At 35.2% G+C, this 22,890-nt stretch overlaps 2 protein-coding genes across 3 annotated transcripts; one reads left to right on the top strand and one right to left on the bottom strand.

Annotated features, from left to right (window-relative positions):
* Positions 1 to 1,005: 1,005 nt before the first annotated feature.
* On the bottom strand, positions 1,006 to 4,379 carry LOC124160714 (pre-mRNA-splicing factor syf2). Its single transcript, XM_046536700.1, has 5 exons — positions 4,065 to 4,379; positions 3,762 to 3,902; positions 3,520 to 3,644; positions 2,584 to 2,754; positions 1,006 to 1,472 (listed from the first exon to the last, which is right to left on the bottom strand). The coding sequence occupies exons 1-5, from the start codon at positions 4,170 to 4,172 to the stop codon at positions 1,307 to 1,309; spliced, it is 711 nt and encodes a 236-aa protein (XP_046392656.1). The 5' UTR covers positions 4,173 to 4,379; the 3' UTR covers positions 1,006 to 1,306.
* Positions 4,380 to 4,814: 435 nt separating this feature from the next.
* LOC124160713 (pseudouridylate synthase 7 homolog) lies at positions 4,815 to 21,222 on the top strand. Of its 2 annotated transcripts, XM_046536699.1 has the most exons (13): positions 4,815 to 5,063; positions 5,172 to 5,803; positions 5,876 to 5,961; positions 6,034 to 6,149; positions 8,159 to 8,288; positions 8,358 to 8,472; positions 9,909 to 10,115; positions 13,641 to 13,794; positions 15,723 to 15,956; positions 16,613 to 16,859; positions 18,395 to 18,614; positions 19,571 to 19,722; positions 20,448 to 21,222. In XM_046536699.1, exons 2-13 carry the CDS (start codon positions 5,427 to 5,429, stop codon positions 20,858 to 20,860), a joined length of 2,451 nt encoding a protein of 816 aa, XP_046392655.1. In that variant the 5' UTR covers positions 4,815 to 5,063; positions 5,172 to 5,426; the 3' UTR covers positions 20,861 to 21,222. The 2 variants fall into 2 exon arrangements, with proteins under 2 accessions (XP_046392655.1, XP_046392653.1); XM_046536697.1 differs by having other exon boundaries at positions 4,815 to 5,803.
* Positions 21,223 to 22,890: the final 1,668 nt, after the last annotated feature.

The raw sequence follows: 22,890 nt of genomic DNA, 5'->3' as shown, positions 1-22,890 counted from the left end.
GAATAGTGGTTCAATGCTTTAAAACCACTGTGGGACATCGGAAGATACTATATCACACACAATGCTTTGTAGTGCCATCTTGAACTAGTTGTTCGCAATGCAACTGCTGCAGGGCACTCACTGAGTGCGATCATGACAATTCTTGGAAAACAGGAATACACAACTCCAATGAAGGTAACGGTCACGCCATCGTTAAGAATAGTAGATAACATTTATCTTAATTTACTATAGGCTAATGATTGAAGACTTTTAAAATTAAACAAGAGTTTTTTTTCCCGCTGCCGATCGTTGTCTGTAATGCTAATTCCTAGTCTGCGAGTAAATAAAAAAATCCCATTCTACAAAAAGGAGTCTAATGGAAATAATAATTCCGGTGTAGCCTTGCATTAAAATGCAAACATCCTGCTGAATTTGCGTTTGATTTTATTTTTTATTAATATCATAGAAATCAACGAAGGTGTGTGAACTCATGTGTGGATAATCCGCAACACGGATAAACCGTAGCTGGATAATTGGCAGTTTTCTGTGCTACCAAGCGAGAAATTAGCTACACAGCTGAATCATCTGAAAATGCCAGTACAACCAGCTTGTATGCAATTGTAGCTACAGTATGTTAGCTCAAAAATATAAGCGTTAAAATAACCACATCCTATGTTCTCTTAAATTTTACTTCCACTTAATATTATAAAAATGGTAATGGATACTATACATTGCTTGATTAACCATTAGTTTGATTAACTGTCGATCAGTTGAATTGACTACCCACTCAATCTCTCTTTTCTATCCTCTTCTGCTATCCCTTTTCCCATTAATCCCCACCTCAAAATAATAAGTATTGCAACTGCATAGAGTCCAAAGATGCTGAGAAAGCATTTCATATCATAACCAATATCATAAATACTTGGTACGTGATCATCAATGCATTATCCATATTTTCACCACATAGTAGAATATAGAACACGTGAAGGGTAGTCTGCTGAAGTTAGAATGAAGATATACAGCAAGCACATTTCAGATAATTTTATTTTTCCGATCCTATTAGAATTATTTACAGTAGCTTACTCTAAATGTTTTGTACTTGCTAACCAAGTTTCCAAATTGAAACCGGTGTTAATTCTAACATTGTAAAAAGTTGTACCATTCCAAAGTTTAGATGAATGCAAGCACACTGAAGAAGAATCAATGATAATGACATTAAGAACATTCAATTATTGCAAATATTTTTTTTTTAAATAGATTATCTCACAAATAAATTAAAGAAACCAAAGTATAACCTGTGATCACAATTATAACATGAGGATAAGGTTCACACAGCAGTTCCTCTTTCCAAATTCTGCTTTATTTCGGTTGTATATTCTCCATAGAATCTCTCAAGTTTTGCATTGAACTTCATGTTCCTTTCATTAATATAGTCAATGTCTGCATCATCATTATGCATTCTTCGTCGGCTATATTTCTCTCGCTTATTAATTCTGAAAAAACAAAGCATTGTAGTTGTACACACACCATTTAAGGTCATAAAGAAGAACCTTGATATATGTATAAACTGGCCACCCCATCGAACTTAGTAACACCTAATAATATGAAAAGTTTAGTTACACCATATATAACTCAAGAGTGGCTGTACTGATTTGAATAATTTTTAACTGATTAAAAAATTAACAAAAAATCAATAAAACTACAAAAAATAAGAATTGCAATGGCATGTTAAAAGATATTTTCTTTATTCAATCTACAAAGGGTAGACCAGGGCATGTATACGCAGCTATTTTAAATGAATTTTCTAATTTTTATGTTTTAACTAAGGAAATTTAAGACATTGTAATAATATAAAGTCAAAATTTTATGCATTCAGTTGTTGGCCTACTTGTGTTTTAACCATAAAAACTTTTTTTAGGCCCAAGTCAGAGGAATAAAATTGACCCCTTCTTGGGGTAAGTTAACACAATGCTAGACCGATGATTGACTGGCACTCAAAATCTCGTCAGAATAGCTCCTGGGTAGCAGCATTAATATGTCATGACTTGTGGCGTGCTAGTCATAACTCGGTTTGGAAAAGTGCACTGTGTACCATGCCCCGATCTACCCAACAAATTCGGGTTTATTCTCTTGAATGAAGCATCTTCTGATAAACAACAGCTTTTATTTTGATATCAAGCACTAATAAAGTAAATGGTTTACCAACGCCTGTCACCTTTGCTGCTTTGTTTGACAACTCAACTCGAGCTGGGCTTAGCTCAAATTAAATGATTTTAATAATATTAGTATGTTTTAATATTGTTACGAAGCTCAGTCATTAAATTGGTAAAAACGAAACAAATCTAGATTTGTCTGACTCGACAGCTTTTGCAGAGTTGCCAACTCCAAGGAAAATACCCTCAAGATCAGCATTAATTGTTTCCGTGAAAGTTTACTATTTTTAAAATGTTTATTCTGTTATCGGGGGCTGAGACAAATCCAAAAAATTAAATATAATTATAATCTGTATAGCCGTTCTCGAGTTATACATGGAGTAACTAACATGATTTTTTACTTCGTTTTATAAATATGTATACACATGTAATGTGATATAATGATACTCACTGTTTCTCTAAATCTTTCACCATGTTATCAATGCCATCTTTTGAATCTTTGTGTAGTCCATGCAGAATTTGACTCTCTTCAGCATAAAATGCTTTCTCTCCAACGGTATTCTTTTGCTTCTCATACATTTCCATATTTGGTTTGATATTTTTAGCCAGTCGGTTATATTGCCTGAAAGATCAGAAATGAATGTCACAGTGCCATAACCCAATATAACCCATAACACACCCATCATTCATTCTTTCCCTCGATTAATTCTATAGGACCTTAATAGAATCATTAGGCACTAATCTTAATCTCTCAACAAATTGTGGAATCAGCATACATGTACCATGTATAATGGAATCCAGAGGACAGCATGTCAAAACTACCCAACAAAAAGTTACAACAGCACAGAAAATGATGAAAAATGTGCAAATAGAGAGAAGATAGTTTCTTTTAGGAAATTTAAAACAGAAGGATTGGTGGAGTGAATAAAATGGAGTCAGTCATATATACTAGTAATAAAATTCCATGATGATTCCTTCCTACTATCCTGTTCCACTACTAATTTTAATTACACATTCCGTGATAAAAAAGCCCGCGTTCACTACCTACACAACTCTGCCACGATGAAATACTAATTACTCAACAGAAATGTAGTTCAAATAAGCAAATTAATCACCAGGATCTTTAGAACAACCCGAACGTGAAAAATCATGTTCAGATTCAGCCTCCAATTGTTGAGGGCTGACTTCTAGTATTTGCGCCGTAGTACGAAAGCACATAATAACATTTTGACATTATTAATCAATGCCCTTAAAATGAAGCTACAATCCTTTCTTAAATATCGATACTTATTTGAATACACCAACGAAGAACACTTAATGTCCAGGAAGAAGAAAAGTGACCGGCTACGACAAAGAAGAAGAGAGGCAATAGCTAACAAACATTTACCTGATGGTGGCCTGTTGGTAATCGGCAAAGCCGTGATCGGGTGCTTTCTTTTTCTTCTTACGCTCAAATATTTCAGCTTCGTCGGCTCCAACATTCAGCAGCTTAACTCTATCATAATCTTCACCCTACGAAAAAACGGTCGTTAAAATTTGAGCTTAGTCTTCTTTGCAATCAATATAATCATACTGTGTGCGCAGAAGTTATTGCTTATCACATAAAAGCTGTTAAAGAAAATACTTCACCTCCTTTTCCGCTTCTTCTCTTTTATTCTCATCCTCCAATATCCATTCTGCTCGTCGTTTTCTTGCCTCCCAGTTGGAAGGAAGTTTATTTCGCTTGTCTTCCTCTATAACTTCTTTATGATTTAACTGTCTTGCTTCATTCTATGGAAATAAATCATATCATGTTCCAACAAAATACACTCCCAAATATGTAAAACTAAGAATTCAAGTCAAGCGTGTCGTAGTGTTTTCCTTGATTTCACATTGCAATAGGTTCTCTATTATTTATGGCCAAGCGTGAAACTATCCATAAATCATACTTACACGCTTCAGGTGCAAATCCCTAAGCCTCTTCATTCGTTCTCCCTGTTTTTCTTTGAATGTTAGGACTCGTCCACTTGAGGTTCCTGGCTGTGCATCTACGTCAGCCATGGTTGAAGTAAAATTTCTCAAAATAGGGTCGCTAATAGTGTTGTAATCGTTGTAATACGTACTTTCGAACGAGTAGCTGCGACCCTAGCTCTCACTTAGGGCAATAACTTCAACGACTTCAACTAATCATACTCTTTTATGATCACAACAACTTTCTCAAGGAAACCTTGGAAAAATCGTAAACAAAACAGTGCGATGATGTTGATGTTGAACAGGGTTGTCAACATTTCGGTAAGTGCATTACCATGCCCGCGGCTTCAAATAGTAGAAATACATCTTATAATAGATATTGTGCTATTTTTTCAATAGAAAATCGAGCGAAAGTAATTTTTTTCAAAATATGTTAGAAACTTATTATTCCTTTCAATTCAATTTTCTAATCTGGGGAGTTAACATGAAGCTACAGAAATCATGAAACGACAAATGATACATTTTTTTTTAGATGAACGTCAGACCCAAAAAGAATGCCCACACACAGCTTAAAGAAAAATTTATTGATTGTTTAACATTTTTTAGGGATAGAATGATTATATTTTCAATTAGTAGAAAAGTATGTTTCCCTGACAAGGCTTATATTTTTATGCGTTTGGTGATATTGGTGATATGACAAATGTCTGCTTGCGTTACTCAGTTGTCTCTCGCAAATTGGAAAACTGCATGTAAAATAGCCCTATATCCTAATATTCTTGACTATAACAGTACGTTAGTTTTTTTTAAATTTATTTGTGCATGTTCAGTTATTCTTCTACATCATGAGTTAATATATATTAAATTAGCAGAACGCAAAGAAAAAAAAGAAGTGAACCAACGAATGCGATATCGATAGTAATCGAAAGGTTGGAGTTGTGTTGTGAGGGTTCGCAATTTTGACAATTCCGGTCTTCTCTGGAAGTAAATCAGAATTATTTATTGGCTTCGAGTAATCTTTTTGAGGATTTGAAGTGGGTATATGTTATGTCTTGATTAATCCTCTTCGATACAATTCTTTTTGCTTTATAGATAATGGTGAAGTTCGATGCAACCGCAATAGCTAGGAAGGCTTGAACGCCGGTAGCTTAATCCCGCTACTATTCGTGTCGTAATTAAGTGAAAAGCTTGATTGAAAACTTGTTTATCCTTCAAGTTTTATGGATTATGACAATTTTTTTATTTTATCTCATTGAACACTGGATGATACGAGGCATATTTGGTTGACTGTTGTGGCTCCTTGACTGCTTATAATCATCTGTGTATTACGCTGTGCATTAAGAAAAAATGAACTATCCTCGAGGGAATTATAATCCTTACTACAGGGGAAATTACAACAGTTTTCCCAGAGGAAATTACAGTAATTTTCCTCGTGAAAACTATGGCAGTTATCCCCGCGAAAACTTCAGCAATTATTCCCGGGGTGGTTTCAATAGCTTTCCTCGGGGAAATTCTCACAAGCGACCGCCGTACAGAGGCAACCAGCGGGGTAGAATATACAAGCGACGTGGCCGCCCTGGTCAGAAGAATTTTCCTCCCCGAAAAACTACTTCCCCTCGTAGGACCGACTCTGTGACTAAAGAAGTACGATGCAGTGAAGAAGATGTCGGAATTAAGCATTATGTTGGTCAACACCAAGGATTTAGCGCTGTCATCAAGCAAAGGTTCGTTTTGTGCTAAACATATTGGAATTAATGTCTCAAATAAGATCTACCTTACTTCTGTAATTTCTACAGGTACTCTGATTTCCATGTGAGCGAGATCGACCTGAAGGGGGATATTGTTCAGTTGACTACTTTGGAAACTACCATAGGCGATTCAGGTTATTTCATATTCACTTTTCATTGATATACCGTTGATCTAAAGTGTTACTGACTGAATTTTGTTTTCACAGCATCAGATGGAGTGAAGAGAACATGTCTAAAAGATTACGATGAAATTTTATCCAAGGAAGTTCAAGCTAAATTAATGCTTCTCCATGGAGCGGATTTTCCGGAGGTGGAAATTGAGGTAATACTTTTGAAGCAATCATGCTTAAGTTGTGGCATCTTATTCTTGTAATGCATGGTTCTCAAGATTTATAGCCAATTCTCTGTACCATTTTTAATATTTCAATCATCTCTAGCCTTCAATTGTTATAGTCAAGTTGTATTGTCTCTTGAAAAAGTGCATTTAAACAGCAATATTTTCAGTAACACAATGTTTGTTTTGTTGGTAGCAGTTATTTGATAACCCAGCAGCTGATTTGCTTTAAATTATCCTCCTGTTTTTAAATTACCTATTTCTTTAAAACGGCATGACCTATTTTTTATTTATTGTATTGACTACATTTTCCTTTGGCTCACTATTGACATAAATGTATCCTTCATACATATCTAATGAATTGAAGTTCATTTGTTATTTGGTAATTTGATCTTGAACCATAGTGAATTTTAAATAAGGACTATATTGCTGTACTTTGAAAAACAATGGGTTCATTCTGTTACCAAAAAAAATGGCCAGTTACAAGGAAATGCTTTAAAAAGCGCCATTGGTCTTATTAAATATTATCATGAGTATATAGAAGTTTACTATGCTATTTCAGGCGCATCGCTTCCACACTTTCTTGCCTGTAGATGCTAACTGTAGCTTTATATTATGTTACTAATCCCTTAGGATAAGGATGGGTAGCCAGTGCCCTTTTCAGCAAGCATGTTTACCTACCCATCATATGCAGTGTTGGTTGAAGTAGGTACTAAGAAAAAGTAACTGGGCTCAACTACAGTTTTTTTGTCAAAAAATAATCATATACCCGTATAAATTACTGATTTAAAAAAGTACCACTCCCATGTATTATATATTGCAGAAATTGTGTTTCATTTCTGTATTTTTATTTTAAAGACGTAATGTACCATTATGCTGGTTGTGGAACGTATGCATTATGCACGATGGGGCATATGCACTCAATTTTCCAATTTGTTTTATGTGCCTATTTACTTGTACTTCCCGTTCAGTTTCGTATTCTCATGATTGCTTGTCGTTTTGTACACATGGATAATCACCAAGTCAGGTTCGCTTCTATTTTCACCAGAATACTAAAGATTACCTATCTGTTCTTTCCCTAAAGACAACCTACTGCTTAATTCTAAGCTACTATCTCCCTATGACAAATTTGTGCGTTGCATTCACTCTAGTAATTCCCAAATCCCTGTAATCTACCTCACATAACCTTGGCACTTATTTTCTCCAGGGAGAAGGGCTTTTTGTAGATTTAATGTCCTTATTTTCTCACCATTCCTTAGCCCAGAAGTTTTTTCCTCCTCCTTATTTTGAACTAAACAGAGAAACTGGTTGGGCAATTTTTGGCCGAAAGGCGAGACAAGGCTCACATCTGTTCCCCTTTGCTCTTTGACCTGTATACAGAGTAGATTGGTTGATTGGCAGTGGTCATAGCTGGTGTATTGGTGCTTAACTCGGTGTGGATAACCCGGTGTTCATTAGTCAGTTGGTTAAAGGGTTGCAGGCAGCATTTGAGCCTTCATGTAAATGTGGTGAACATTATTAAAATGTTTGATGGATTATAGGATGAAGATAGTTCACAGGCATACCAAATACAGTTTTATAAAGCATTGCAAGCAAGGAACTGGAGGGTTAAAGTAGCAATAGATGCGCACAAACATGAGCAGTTGGAGCATTTTCACTATGAGAGAGTGAGATCTTTAACTCATCATAGGATCATTAATTGTTTGGTTATGCATTTCTTTAGGAACAGTAAAGTTTAGGTTTCAATAGTAGCTTGAGCTGCTCCTAAGATGGCATGAGAAACTCCCATCTCAAACTGTCCAAACCTATCATCACCCAGGCACTGGTATAATTAACCCACTTAGATTTCCTGAAGACCTGTGATGCATGCATTGGTATTTTTACCTAAAAATTGTCTAATATTGAAAATAAAATGTTTTACTGAACTTACTCTATTTATAATATGTAAACTAAATGGTAAGATTGTTTTGAACATTAGATTATTATCTGGTTATTAGGTGACAGATGTTAGTAAAGAAGAGAGGAAGAAAATTCATGAGGCTGTTAAAAATTGTTTCGGTAGCAAGTTGGTCAGCAATACAGTTGACAGAGGAGACAAGAAATTCATGGTTATTGGGAAGCCCACAGGTAACTAAGATATATTTTATTTTTTTTGGCATGAATTTAAATATTTAAACAAATGGCTCTGTTAATTAGGTAAACAAAGGACCGAAGGATGGCCACAGGGACTAGGGAAGTTCGTACATTTTGTGCTGTACAAGGAGAATTTAGATACCATGGAAGCGGCTAATCTCATTTCTCAGAAACTTAGGTATGTATACCATGAATGTTGTCTTTTTCTGTTAGCTCATTTAGGTACCACCAAGCCGCAAATATAAGTTTGAATAGATTTGGCCATTTTTTAATAATCATGCACCTTTTTGGACACAATAATGAGTCGTCAAAAGGTTGAAAAGTATGCTAGTTTCAAAAATGTTTTACTTTCAATTCCCAGATTTATGCATTGAATTTTGGGTTCCAATTCTAAAACTTGTATTATCCATGGAAGCAGAACTTTGCGTACCATGAAGGCATTTTGTTTGCTAAGACATGGTGTTAAAAGGATGTATCTTTTTCTGATCAACTGTTTGGTTTAGATACATGGGCGTACCCAGCAACTTAAACGTTGGGGGCGCAACTGTCCCCCCTTGAAGCGAAAATAAATTAAGTTCAAAACAAAAGTTATGAACAAATTTTCCTTTTGAAGAAAAATGGTATTAGTATAAGACATGGAATTAAAATAAAAATGATTATCTTTTCAAGCAAATAATTATAAAAACTAATTAATAACTGTCATAATTTCCTTTAAATTTTGGTTTCATTAGCCTTTTCTGTGCAAAAAAGTTACAACTCGATCACGGTTAGTTTTGTCCCCCCCTCTCCCCTAGTTTTTATTCTTGGCACGCCCATGTGTAGATAGTATCTCTCTTCATGTGTGCTTACATATCTTTAAATAGTATATTCTAAGGTTTTAAAGAAGTAGTGAGGATATGATGTGACAGAGGGAAGTATAACATATGAACTAGATTGATTTTACAAAATGGATTTTAATTTAATCAACTGAGGAAGAATTTTCAGTCCTATATATGTAATGTAGTCGTCTTTATATAGCTCACTGTAAAAATGGAAAATTTGACGGATCGAAAATTTCGAGGGACCAAACATTTTCAGTAGCTGCATTCTCGAGCAGCCAAATTTGCTGGCCTCTTGACCCAACTTTAACTTATACATATGTCATCAGAGTCCTTTAATTTAGACTATAGATGTCAGCATGGTCTTTGAAGTGTTTGTTGGAAACTCGACAGATCAAATATTTCAAGGGATCAAATATTTTCAGAAGATGTTTTCTCAAGCAGCCAAATTTGCTGGCCTCTTGGCCCAACTTTAACATATATATCATCAGAGTCCTTTAATCCAGACTATAGATGTCTGCGTAATCTGTGAAGTATTTGTTAGTAACTTGTGCAGAGTCATTCTTAATCATTCCGAAAACAATTTATTTGCCTACTCTTCTTATGTCTGGAGAGTTAGCCTACATTTGTGATATGAGCATGGAGTTGTGCCCCGATGCCTTTTGCAATGCATACCTTATGTAAAGGATGTTCATTGAGTTTTGAATTCATTTGTTTGTGCTTTCATTGTTTTCATTTTGATATAGTTTGTGCTTGTACTAAATACTTGTTGGCATTATCTGTGGTAATTAAATAGGATACCAATTGGGAAGTTCACGTATGCTGGGACTAAAGACAGGCGTGCCAAGACAACTCAGCTAGTCTGTGTGCCGCGAGTGCACCCTAAGAAAATAGCTGAGCTGAATGGTGCAATGAAAGGAGTTGCTGTTGGAAACTTCGAATGCCTCAATGAGCCACTGAGACTTGGAGACCTAAAAGGAAACAGGTTTCAAATTGTACTAAGGTGAGATTTTTCATGGTGGAGTTTTGAAATAGCTACAATAAATGCCACAAATTTCTATTTATATTGCTTTATAATTTTCGTGTAAATTTAAATCCCTCAAAATGAGATTTAGAATTAGCTTTCTATGTATATGTGCAGTGTGATCCATTTTGGGGGCGAATAACTTTGGGCATTTAAGATATTTTGGGTTTAAGATATTTTAGCTTCCTTCATCAAAGAAAACAAAAGGCATCGATTGGGATTCGTTACCCACCATTAATGTATTCAAAATATACAAATTATTTGGTTTTAGAAATACCGGTTTAGACGAATGGCAATGGTCAATTTTATCCTCATTTGAAAAAGGCCAGATTGGCGCCCATGCGATGCCACTCCACGTGACGTCACAGGGACGTAGTTTCTATACAAGTAGATAGGAGTTTTACATCGTCTGAGATTACCAATGCATGCATGAGGCACAGAGCTCAGGGAAGCATGTCTTAATAATCACCTATTAAAACTAGCTTAGGTCGGAAAGTTTTCCTCGTTTGATAAGGTATTAATAATCCTTATTTAAGCCAAGTGCTACCAGCTAGCAAGGTACTCAGCTACCCGCTAGCATCCTGCGTCGTATCAGCACTCAGAGCCTCACCCCAAGGTCACCTCGCTTGCAGCAGTGGGAACCAGAACGACGTCACACGGAGTTTTCCCATCATTCATACTTAGCCGTCGCGTTTTCGTGCGCTTGAAAATTTTCACTTTTCATTTAATCGCGAAAAATAGATATCGTCATTCAAAAATCTAAAAGCGTGAAATTGATACTCCAGGAGTAATAATCTTTCAATTTAGGCAAGAAAAAATAATAGGAAACCACCCTATTATGGAAAATATTTCCAGTCGACTGGCAAGTATAGTATGGTAGAAATAAGCAAGTTTAAGAATCTGGGAAGTTGTGGCTACATTCTGTGGCTACCTTGTTATAAACATTATATCGGTTTTATCTTCTGATTGAGACTTTCATGGACTCTTTTGTGTCTAAAAACATGCCCATCAGGGTGAATTATTACTAAATGAATTGCATAAGTCCCCATTCATGTCACAAATCTGTTGTTACCAATGTGCCTTTTAGATTCATCAGTGGAAACAATTCTTCTGGACCAGGAATTTAACATATGGACCTTTGCTTTCTGGGCCATGGGTCAATTCCGTTTGCCATCCAGGTTTCTTCATTCCCATGGCAAATTTACCAAAGTTTATGGAATTAGGTGTTAGGCCCCTGCACTCCATCAACAATAGCCTAAATATATTCACTTACTTTATTTTCTTTCACATTTATTTGATCATAAGCTGTTATTGAGCTTCGTAGCAGGAAAAGAGCATCATTTCACAGTTTCTGAGCCATTTGGACTCTTTTCCCCTAGCTGCCACAAGCCAAGTACTGTTCTTAAAATAATTACATGAACAAGAGCCACTTTCACTAGACTACATGGTTGGTCTTAGATTTACTGACCATTATTTCAAATATATCCTTATGAAGGTATGGATACACTAATACTTATTATCTTACAGTACGTGTCCAAAATCCCTCTCACGGAGGCAGAAAAAAAATTATAACCTGAAATACTCAAAGTGGCAGTCAAAACACCACCATTTTTATTTCACAGTATATTGGAGCACATATTAACCTTCAATTTAAAAAAATGTATGAGTTAACTACTCTTCCTGTTGGTGATAATTGTGAAAATATGAAGTAATGTTTTTGAGCTAAAAAATCAGTTAATTAACTACTGTTGACATCATTTTGGCTAACATAACAATGCAAGGGGAATAAAAGACATTACTATGGAAGCTATGTACTTGGATAGACAAGGGGTCAAAATTTCCTTCAAATATATTATGTGGTTTCTGAGTTATGAATTGTTACCCTGTGCCCTGCACTCTGGAATTTGACTCCCACTTGCACCACTTCTGAGCAAACATCTCAAACTTCGACTCCTCATATCTTGCAAACTATGAGAGTGAGACAGGAAATATTTTACATGGGTCATTAGATAGGTGATATTAGCTAGTGACAAAAATTTCATTAAAATCCGAGTCGGTAGATTGCCATGCTTGGGTGAACTGACATGGAATGACCGAATATTCTCAGTCAATAAATGGTAAATCTGAGGAATACAATACAAGAGTATTGCTCTCCAAAAATTCATTTAACAAATAGTGTGCTTGACTCAATATCCACAGAGGAAGCATGTTTAAACTTTGGTAATGTACAACCTCCTCTTGGGGTAAGTGGTAAAAAAGTCAAGTTTAATATGGTCAAAAGAATTTTATTTGTTTGACAGGCTTCATTGAGACAGTTTCAAATTATTTTTAAACCTTGTGTTATGATGGTGGACATCAGCACATGTTCTATGAAAGTTGAGGTTCACTGTTACATTAATAATTAGACATTTAAATATATATTGACCATGCAATATCATGATCTCTAGCTTCTTAAAAAATTGTTTACATTGTTCCCTTGCATTCGCTAATGGAAATATAGTACATACATTGATAAGCCAAGTATTTCCATTTTTGATGGTATTCACAGGACGGACACTAATGCAGATGCGATCAACTAGCTTTAGTCGATCAATCACTTTGCTACTTCGATCTATCCTTGCCAGTTGGCAACACCCATGGGGTCATTTTGTATACGCAAATGAAAATTGCCACATTCAGAGACCTGTTGTGTATTAATACAAATGAATCACTCAATGAGTCATTCATTGCTTGAAGTGATAATGATGACAGAAGTGAGCCGTTACTGACATGCTGTATGCAGTTACTTGGCTTATTGAACTTCCAAACAACATCCATATTTGACTTTGGGTGTGATGCCATCTGAATTTGAGCCCAAATTTGAAGAAATGGAATAACACTTTGGAGGTGGCCAAACCTGCAGTCATCCCTATTTCTCGTGTGCAAGGCACACAAGCAAGTTACTGGGGTTGATGCCCACCAATCATGAAAGCAAGTTCATTGTTTCTGGGAAACATTAGAATAATATTCCATCATAATAACACAAATGAGCTCCTTTTTCTATTTAATTTCCATTTTACTTATAATCTGGTGACAATTAAAAAAATCTATTATATCACAAAATTCATTGATCCAAAGAATTAGGTACAGGCGAGGTTCATGAGAATATATGGTAGTATATATATTGAAAACTACAGACAAATATAATAATAATAATGTATTTATTTGCCCAAGACCAAGTACATTTGAAATATACAAGATATAAGGCACTTCAAAATCATTAGTATGTACCTACATATTCAATTCAAAGAGGATAATTATCTGTTCTCAAAATCTATATATGTACAAAGGTTTAAATGCCCTTATTAAGGTAATCGTCTACAGAGTAATACATATCATTCAGTAATAGCCTTTTTAATTTACACTTAAACAAATTGATGTTGTTCACATTTTTTATACAGTGTGTCCTAAATGAATTCTTGCTGATTTTTTTTTCTCATTTGTGGCATTTTTCCATCTTCTTAGGAATGTTACAGTTCCGGACAGTACTGTCGAGGAAGCAGCTACCTCATTAAAAGAGAAAGGATTTGTCAACTATTATGGATTGCAGAGGTTTGGAAGCACATCTATTCCTACTCATCATATAGGAAAAGCTCTTCTACTGGGGAAATGGAAGGATGTAAGTCAAAAGTTCCTTCATAACATTATGCGTGCATAAATTAATTGAAGGGTAAGGAGGTATTGTCTACGTGGTGTATGGCATATCTACAGAAGGCATGTAGTAATTACAGACAAAATTTTTATGTGCAAATTTATTTAGAAGGTGAATCGCTATATTCCTTAGCATCAAATCCGTATTTGATTAAATGTGATTAGACTTTCCTGAAGGGAGCTATCATTATATGAATTTATTGGGCAATTTGGTGAGCAATGAGGTGATTTTATGAGGTTTTTTGAGAGTAAAAGTGAATGCCCAAGTATTTTTTATAGTGCGTGGAAACTCTGAAATGATTTATTTCTCTATGGAAGAAGCTTCCATTGATGAGGAACAAAATTACTTGCACAGGTAAGCAGAAGAATATGTCACTTAGTTCTCTTGTATTTCACAAGATATTTTCAGTGTAAATATTTGCTGCCTATGGATCAATGGTAGTCGGGGTGTAATGTCTCCATCGTTCTTTTTTCAAATGAATCAGTGTTTTACAAAATACACATTCAAATAAGATTATTTTGAAATCCTCACATGTGTCAACAAATGAGTTAAATCATCTTTTCGGTCAGGGAATGACGGAAATCTACTGAATTTCTATAAATTTTGTGGAAAATCTTGACCATCTCATATAAAAATCATGATACCCCACTAATTCATGCATTCATCAACATCCATCCCAAAATCCTACTGATAAATTCAAAACATATGCATATATGCCTTGTTTCAATTATAGGTGTACTAGGACCTTTTCCATTTGCTTTTTAAAGTCTTTTGCGAGATCTTACATGAAGCAGGATATCTGCACAGGTTGACTTATTCATTCACTCATCATTGCACAGCCCATACCACTCATGACACTTTCAGGACACATTTACCTGTTTGTGATTCATAGATGTACTAGGAAGGATTTTTTTGTGAGAAATGATTTTTGTTTTTCTCCCATTAAAGTTTATATTTCCCCTACATATAAACAAGCATATTATTTGTAATAATGCCATCAAAATTTCAGAATATATCCTCAGGGTGATTTTTGGCTGCATTAAGAGAGTATTTTTGCAAGAAATAGTTTTTGGGTTCATATTCACCTCATTATTGCTAACGTATGCTTTGCATGAAATAAAATCATTAAGGATATGATCATTCTCAGGAAAAAAATGTGGTGTGATTTGTTTATTTCACTTATTCATTCCAGTTTTAAAATTGGGTTTTTATGTCAAATTCAACATTTTTCCTCAATTTTCCATTCGGTATACTTCCTTGGCAACAAGACAGGAGCATCTATTAAAATACCATGCTATGGATTATAAATTAAGATTGACTGGTGAAGGATTAGAATTCCGTTGTTAACTTTTAGTTTAGTTTTATATCTAAACTTTGCTGCTCTGTTATTCATTCTAGTGCTAACGAGACAGTTTACCTTTCAACTTCATTTTAAAGCAGAATGTTGGAAATTTATTAAAAATTTCCTTTATGTCATTTTGCCTTATGTTCATTGCTAACCCACTGAGAAATTAAAAATATTAGTACGTTAATGCTTTCATTTTCCTTCTCTAAAGGCCTGGTTACACGGTACATTAACACGTAGGAGTTAATGTCTGTTTGCGTGAATGACTTTTGTAGAGCGGAACGGAACAAGTACAAATGCATGAATCAAATTGGAATAGGTTCTATTTCCTGTTCATGTATTCCCGCAAGTTGGTTGGTTACACGGTGCATTTTCATGTTCATTCATTTAGACATAAACTCGTACAGGTTAATGTACCATGTAAACTTGCCTTAAATCATCATTTTCCTGAAAATTCTCCTTTGTTGTACGCAATCAGTGAATATAATGTGGCAAAATGGTTGGAAATCTGTTACACTCGAGAGCCATTGAATCATTTTTACCTTTGCAGGCTGTGGATTTGATTCTTAAGCCACGCAAAAATGATGGCTTGCATCTACGAAGAGGGAAATCTGCTTCAACTTATGAGGGTGCACTTGGTGCTGCCAGAAAGATTTGGTGGGATACACAGAATGCCAATGCTGCTTTAAAAGCTCTGGATCGTCGCCCTCGGGGTGTTGAAGGTCACCTCTTGTATGGCCTCAAAATTAATGGTCCTAATGATTTGGTGAATGCTTTGGAAAGAGTAAGTAATTTTTTCATGTTGATGATACATATGTTGATTTTATGATGTTTTACGTATTGAAAATACATTTGATGAGAAAATTTTCCCAAACTTCTGATTTGGTCAATTCTTTTAAGTACTTATTGTGAAACTGTGAGCAAGTTCTCCCTTAATTCATAATCTTTATTATCTCATAGATTCTATGATACAGAAAAGTCTGTGTTAATTTTTTGTTTGTGTGTGATAAGTGCAATTCCAATACTTAGTGGTTTGCAGACTATAGAGACTACATTCTCTTCAAAGCACTCAGCCGGAAATCGAGGGTTCGAATCCCGGTCAAGGCGAATGATGTTTTTCTCTGTGGATTCTTCGCACAATTTGCGCATTGCGGGTGACTCCGCAAAGTTATCACCGTGGCCAGTCCTGGTATACCTAAACTTGTGTTAATGAGGTTTATCATGGATGATACAAATTTTACTGTGGTACTTGGACTTGTATCGATATTCAGGGTTACCAATTTTTATTTTTTATGATTATGACCTTGGAGACTTTGGAGGCATTGGAGAGGTCTCTCTCATGGTAGTGTTGCACAGATATTTTCCTCTATTGTTTAAATTTTTTGTATTTTCATGATCTCCGCTGAGACTTGATCAGCTCTGTAATTTCTGCAATTTTAGGTTCCACTCAATCTGAGGCTAATGTACTTGCACTCATACCAGAGCTACATTTGGAATCATGTTGCTTCCAAGCGTATACAAGAGTTTGGTCTCAAACCAATTGAAGGAGATTTGGTTTTCATTGATGGTGAATCAGAGAGACCATCTGAAAATATTGAGGATGTAATTACTGAATGTGAACAGCTACCTGCTGAATTGCCTGTGGAACAAACTGAGCCAGAAGAAGAAGAATCAGTCGAAGATGATGGTAAGGGAGTATGCATGTTGTATATTTTTTGTCAACATTTTTGATATATGTCATATTTTGTATTTGATCCACCAGTCTCATTAGTTATTTCATGCCAGTGTTACTAATACTTGCCCTGCAAGTGCTCATGTGGGGATGTAACTTTTTGTACATAAGTTATGGAAATCATAAATGAATCTCGCATTTCCATACCATTGTAAGTTTTACTGGTAAAAGAAAAAAAATATTTTGCAAAGTGAAAATTTATTATTACAGTAAAACCTCTTTACATCGTAATGGAGGGGATCAAAATTTAGGCAATTTGATGCATGGAGGTTCACTATAGAGAGGTTTTACTGATAGGCACCATTTTTTCATATCCTTCAGAAATGAAAGGCACTACTGTCTTTTAAACTGTTATATTTATGTGTTTAAACAAACATGCATGCATTTGTGAACATTTATTTATTAATAACAGAAAGCGAGTGCTATCACGTGATTTTTACCATGATTCGAGAAGAAACGATGTGATATCTCTTAAATCAACAGTCACTTAAAATGATTTGGATAGTTGGATACCTTTTTTTTCGTATATACTGTTAGGTATGCTCTCATATGGAACAAAATGGCAGTAACTAATGGTTAACGTGAAAATTATAGCACATTAAAGGTGTATAAGAAAAAAAAATAAGTGTGAAACATTTATCGCTGATAATGTCATTCCATGTACATAATTGCAGCTGCATTAATGGTCTCTAGTTGTCTCAGTGCGATTTGCAGAGGTAGTTAGGCTGTCTCTGGGGTGTCTCCTTGGCATGATAAGTGGAGGTTTTATGAGATAAGTAAAGGTTTGCCTGTAAGTATGTGAATAGCACAAAAATTATTTTTGAAGTAGGAATTGTATCTGTTATTTTTTTTAATAAAAATTCTATCCATATTTACTATGTGTTTTAGTATTATAAGTAGTATTTTCTAATTTTGTCTTTTGCAACATTTTGGAAATGCACGATTCAAATATTGTATTTATTTTATTTTTACTAAGTAAATCTGGTTCACTTTGTGATGCAAACAAATTGTTTGTATGCTTTCAACCCATCCTTCAGTTTTTCTTGATTTCACCTTACATAAGAGATGTTTATGTTTGTTTGCATATGCAAAAAAGAATAATTGATGCAGTCAGGATTTTGTTTCATGATAAATAGTTGACGTCTGCTGTTCACATTATAGGTTTGGCTACCTTACTGACCGGTGATGACATTCATTGCTGACTGAAACTGGTTTTAGTTGGCCATGTCTTCAGGATTTTTCCTGCTGAATTTGGCATTTGAATGGCTCTCATATTCTTATAATGACAACCAGTAGCTAAATCTTAAGAACTTTTGCAACTAATATTTTAGCATTTGTGGTTTGATAAGCATTGTTGCTCAAAATTTATTAATGGTACCAATGGTCAATTGTTTTCTTTGATTAAAGTTTATGAAGATAATGGTAGTATTTTCATTGACAGTGTCAATTCTGCAAGCTCTACATAACATTTTATGGTTATTTTTGCCAAGGTAACGCTGACGCCAATGCTGCCCAGAAAAACACCAAGGGTCAGATGCCTAAAGTGAGAGCATTAACGGAGAAGGATCTTGAAACTGCAAAGATTGAGGATGTTGTGCTGCCCCTTCCTGGTTATGATATCACTTACCCAAATAATGTTGTCGCTAAATGGTATGAAGAACTTTTGGCCGTAGATGGGCTTTCTTCTGAAACCATGAAGCAGAATGTCAGGTAACATTGAATTTTCTCAGTGGAAGGTACATACAATGGTAGAATCTCAAATATAAAAAGAAGGGTATTACGAAATTTCGACAATGCAGAGCAAAATTGTTGGTCCCAGTGAAAAAACTATGGTAAATATCTGGCACTATTTGAAAATACGAAATTTCGAAAATACAAAATATTTTGAAATTACAAACATTGGGTTCAGTTCCCTGGAGCAAATGAAATTCATTAATACAACCAGTTACAAAAAATTTGTCAACAAAACTGCCAGTAAAAGTATCTAAAATATCAGAGCTTCTAATTTTGTTCCTAGATTATTTGTTGCTAGCAATTCAATCGGTGTGTTTGTTTTTGTTGTGTATGTGGTGGTTTCTCTATCTAATGCAATTGTCATTATGTGCTTAACTCTTTATGCATATCTCTCTTCCACTGTGCTTTATAGGGCATAGGCGATGGGAGTGAATGGCATGTTGGCTTATTTTGTACTTAGAAATGTGAATCGTTAGGTTTTGGAAAAATCATTATCAGAGTGATTTATTAAGGTTCAGCTGTACCATTCACTCCAATCACTTGTCCTCTCCTATACCCATCACCCTGGTCGTAAATTTTATTGAATCAGAAATTTTGTGAGATCAGGTTGGTGTAGTGGCTAGTCTGATGGTTTTCCGCCTTGTGGGCCTGGATTCCTATCCTGACAGTAACAGAAAAAAATTTCAAAGGTCACCTGATCCTTCCTCAAGTGCTATGTGGAGGGGACTTCAAGTACTTCAAGTCTCGGTTCTTTAGATGGAACATTGAATGCTCATCAATTAAGAGCAGGCTAATGACGATGCCGGGTTTCTTTCCACCCTTTTGTATGGTGCGAAAGATAGTAGCTCTGTGTCATTTCCTCTAATTATGTACTTACCAATTTGCTATGCTTTTAACTTTGTTAGTTAATGAACCAAAATTTTCTTTTGCAGAAAGTACTCTCTTAGAGGTACTTACAGGAAGCTGGTAGAAGTACCAAAGCAGTTCTCCTGGCGTAGTGTAAATTACAATGATGTCACTGTTGAGCTAGTGCAATCTGATTTACAGAAAGTCAATGGAGAAGATATACCTGCACCGCTTGAGGGTAAGCAAACTTAATATTTTTACTACTCTCTATGATTGGCCTTAAGACAAATAATAATCCTTGCCACGTTAGGGGAATTCTTGCACTTTGATTGAACTGGAATGTATATAATCTTTGTGCATTCATCTTCAAGGCTACCAGGATCATCCGATTATAGAATTCCTTCTAAATTCCTCTTTTTCCTTCCTTATCATGGGTTACGCCTTGCTATTACAGTTTATAGTTAATCTGTGTAAAATTACTCTTCCTATAGGCAATTTGAATCATTCAACTGGGAGTAAAATGAATATTGTTTATTATTGCTTAATATGTACTCAGTATATTCTTTCATGGTAAATTATTATATTGTTTAAATTTTTTAATAATATAATCTGATATTTTTTGCTGTTAGTTTGACAGCTTTTCTTTGTCATGTGCAACATGATATTTTGCTGAGTATATAAAGTATTACAATACAAATATTTCTGATACTTCCTAAATTAGTTGATGTAGATAAATTATTGATTGCTATTGTAATAAGGAGAAAAACTGCATTTCACAAGAAGGCAAAACATCACTGACACACATTGTTTACCCATTGTTCCTCATTAATATTAAGTACTGCAGCAAAAAAAGGATTAATAGGGGGATTCATTGTGTATATCAATGTTGTGTTCAGTTACTGATCCTTAGCATTCATGCACTCATTTTGCAATTAAATTGACTCGAATCCTAATTTGTTTCAGAGGGCAAATATAAAGGTGTTATCGTGGATTTATGCCTTCCATCTTCATCGTATGCAACCATGGCTCTTCGAGAGCTCTTGAAGTCTGATTCGTCACTTCAGCACCAAATGCTTTTGAACAGCTATTACTCCACAAATTCTGAAGAGAAGGGAGAGAAAAGGAAAAGGAGTGAAGAGGGTGGTGATGAAAGAGCTGATGCCAAAGTCAGTAAAGTAGAAGAAACAGAAAAGGATGATGATAAAAATGTGGCAGATGTTAAAACAGAGGATAGTGCGGAAGAGAAGAATGGTGAAACCATGACAAAAACTGCAGACGAGCAAGAAACTAGTGACGTTGTTTCACAGGCTGAGCAAAGCGAGCAAAATAATGGCAGTAGTGTGGAGGCATCTGTTGATGAGCCAGCTTCCACTTAAGTCAGGGGTAAGGCTGATGGGACTTGGATGTAGGGGTCATGGGCCCAGAACCTAGATTGTGACTGGTCCTATTAACCTAACCTTAAAGGTTTGGATAATTGGACCAATATTGGTCTAGGTGGTGGAACTTCAGTGGACTATGAGAACAGTGTTTTTTGTATTGTGAATGCTTTTGTCATTGAAAAAGGATCCATTTTATTTTAGAGGTGATGCAGTTTAGCCTATTGATACACTCTGGAAAAAATAGAGCAAGATTAATGAAAATTAAGCCATATACTTTGAATGAATTGATGTGATACATGGATGTTTATTGGTATGACAAGTCTAAGAAAAATGTATTAAATTAGATGTCTTATTGATGATTTTGATCTTTTCATTTAGTTTTATATTTTTAACATGGATGATAAATTCAGGTCAAACCTCCCCTCTCAAACTGCTAGCACTTAACTGATGCAGACATAAAAAAAGACTAGATTTGGTCTCTTATGATGAACACTCACTAGGTGCTATTTATTGAAATTTTTTCTCCATAAACTAGAAAAAGCTGTTAAAGCATATGGCCATCTACAACTTGGAGGTTAATCTGTTTACATTTCATGTACAAGTACAGATGACACATTAAATTATGCTGAAATGGGCAAATAAAGATCCACTGTGAAATGAGAAGGGAGTTAGGTTCTATTCTTTCCATACCATAATGTAAAATGCTGAAAGTGGTGATTGATAATAAAATTCCATAATTAAAATCTGGAATTCCTTCGTTTAGCTACATTTAAGGTAAATTTCAGAAAAAATAAGATAAATAACAATCTTAACCCTTTCAAGTGGTGGTATGTAAGATGTAAACTACGAGCATTTTCATGCGCTAAAGACCTAATGTCGGCGATGGCCGTCATGAATTTTTCAACACAAATGAACAGATGTGATAGCAGACATGGGGAAGTGAAGTGTCACAGCTGAGATAGCAATGGTCGAAGGTTTTCAAGCCCTGCCTAAGGCCCAACTTAGTGAGACCTCAAAGCCACCCCTTCGTAATTGGGACCGACCCTGACTCATTTCTGATTCTCGTCTCAGCAGGAATCTGTTGTGAAGTTGTTATATTATCAATGATTTTTACAAAGAAAATGTTTTTGTGCTCTCCAATTATTTATATTTTGAAATGAATTCTTTGTTTTATTCTGTGCATAAGCAATTTTTAAACAAAATTTTAAGGTTACTTTTGACAGACTTCCGGAGTAGGTCTTAGTACCTTGTCTTTACTAATGTTGTTGTTATCAATGCTAGAAATCAGTTAAAAATTCTTCAGTGCTTAAAAAATGTTATTTATTATTACAGTGGAAGTTATTGAAAGTTATTAAGAAGTGCAAATTATTGAAAATTATAAGCAATATTTATTTAAAAATTCACTGCTAATGCTATAAGTTAACTTTGGATTTCTGCTAAGAAAGGATTAGAGGGTATAGTTCATTGGCTGGGGTAAGGGAAGGGTACCCTGTTGTGTTGGGTTCCAAAGCATAGGGACAAGAATACCAGCCTAACTCAACCCCAAAAAGGAACTCTGTAGAAAGAGGTTTAAAGTATTCTTGTGCTGCTCGTAGAAAGGAAAACATTTTCCTCTTGGTAAGCACCAGCAGGAAAGAGTTTATTAGTGTGAATTCAATAGAATTAAAAACGAAGGACTTCTCTGTAAGTATAGGAAATATTATATGAAAGACGCAATCCTCGAGCTTGAACGCACTGCAGAGAATCACCATCAACCTTCTTTCCCCACATCTGATTCCTCATATCTCTCTGGCTCAGGGTTACCAAAAAAGCCAGGATCTAAAAGTTAAGTGTGAAAGTAGCTCAGAAGCAGCACCTTATTGGGCATCATTTTTTTTGGCCAGGACTACATTTAGATTATTAAAATAAATAGGGTAGGTTGGTTCACTTCACGGTTCCTCAGTTTCTTGAGCTTACAACTAGAATCTTGATGGAAGCAAAAACTCTTTGCTGAATAACTGTGTACAAGCCAATTTGAAACATTTTCC

Source organism: Ischnura elegans, chromosome 6 (genome assembly GCF_921293095.1).
Source record: "Ischnura elegans chromosome 6, ioIscEleg1.1, whole genome shotgun sequence".
Lineage (NCBI taxonomy): Eukaryota > Metazoa > Arthropoda > Insecta > Odonata > Coenagrionidae > Ischnura > Ischnura elegans.
The sequence above is the reverse complement of the archived record's forward strand: the minus strand, read 5'-3'. Positions and strand labels throughout refer to the sequence as shown.

Excerpts from the sequence above, each read along its gene's own strand:
- LOC124160714 (XM_046536700.1), bottom strand. The coding sequence starts at position 4,172 with ATGGCTGACGTAGATGCACAGCCAGGAACCTCAAGTGGACGAGTCCTA. Across the intron at positions 3,645-3,761 it reads GAGAAGAAGCGGAAAAGGAG|GGTGAAGATTATGATAGAGT; the intron begins GTGAAGTATTTT and ends GTTTTTTCGTAG. Across the intron at positions 1,473-2,583 it reads GTGAAAGATTTAGAGAAACA|AATTAATAAGCGAGAGAAAT; the intron begins GTGAGTATCATT and ends TTGTTTTTTCAG.
- LOC124160713 (XM_046536699.1), top strand. The coding sequence starts at position 5,427 with ATGAACTATCCTCGAGGGAATTATAATCCTTACTACAGGGGAAATTAC. Across the intron at positions 5,962-6,033 it reads AACTACCATAGGCGATTCAG|CATCAGATGGAGTGAAGAGA; the intron begins GTTATTTCATAT and ends TTGTTTTCACAG. Across the intron at positions 8,289-8,357 it reads GGTTATTGGGAAGCCCACAG|GTAAACAAAGGACCGAAGGA; the intron begins GTAACTAAGATA and ends TCTGTTAATTAG.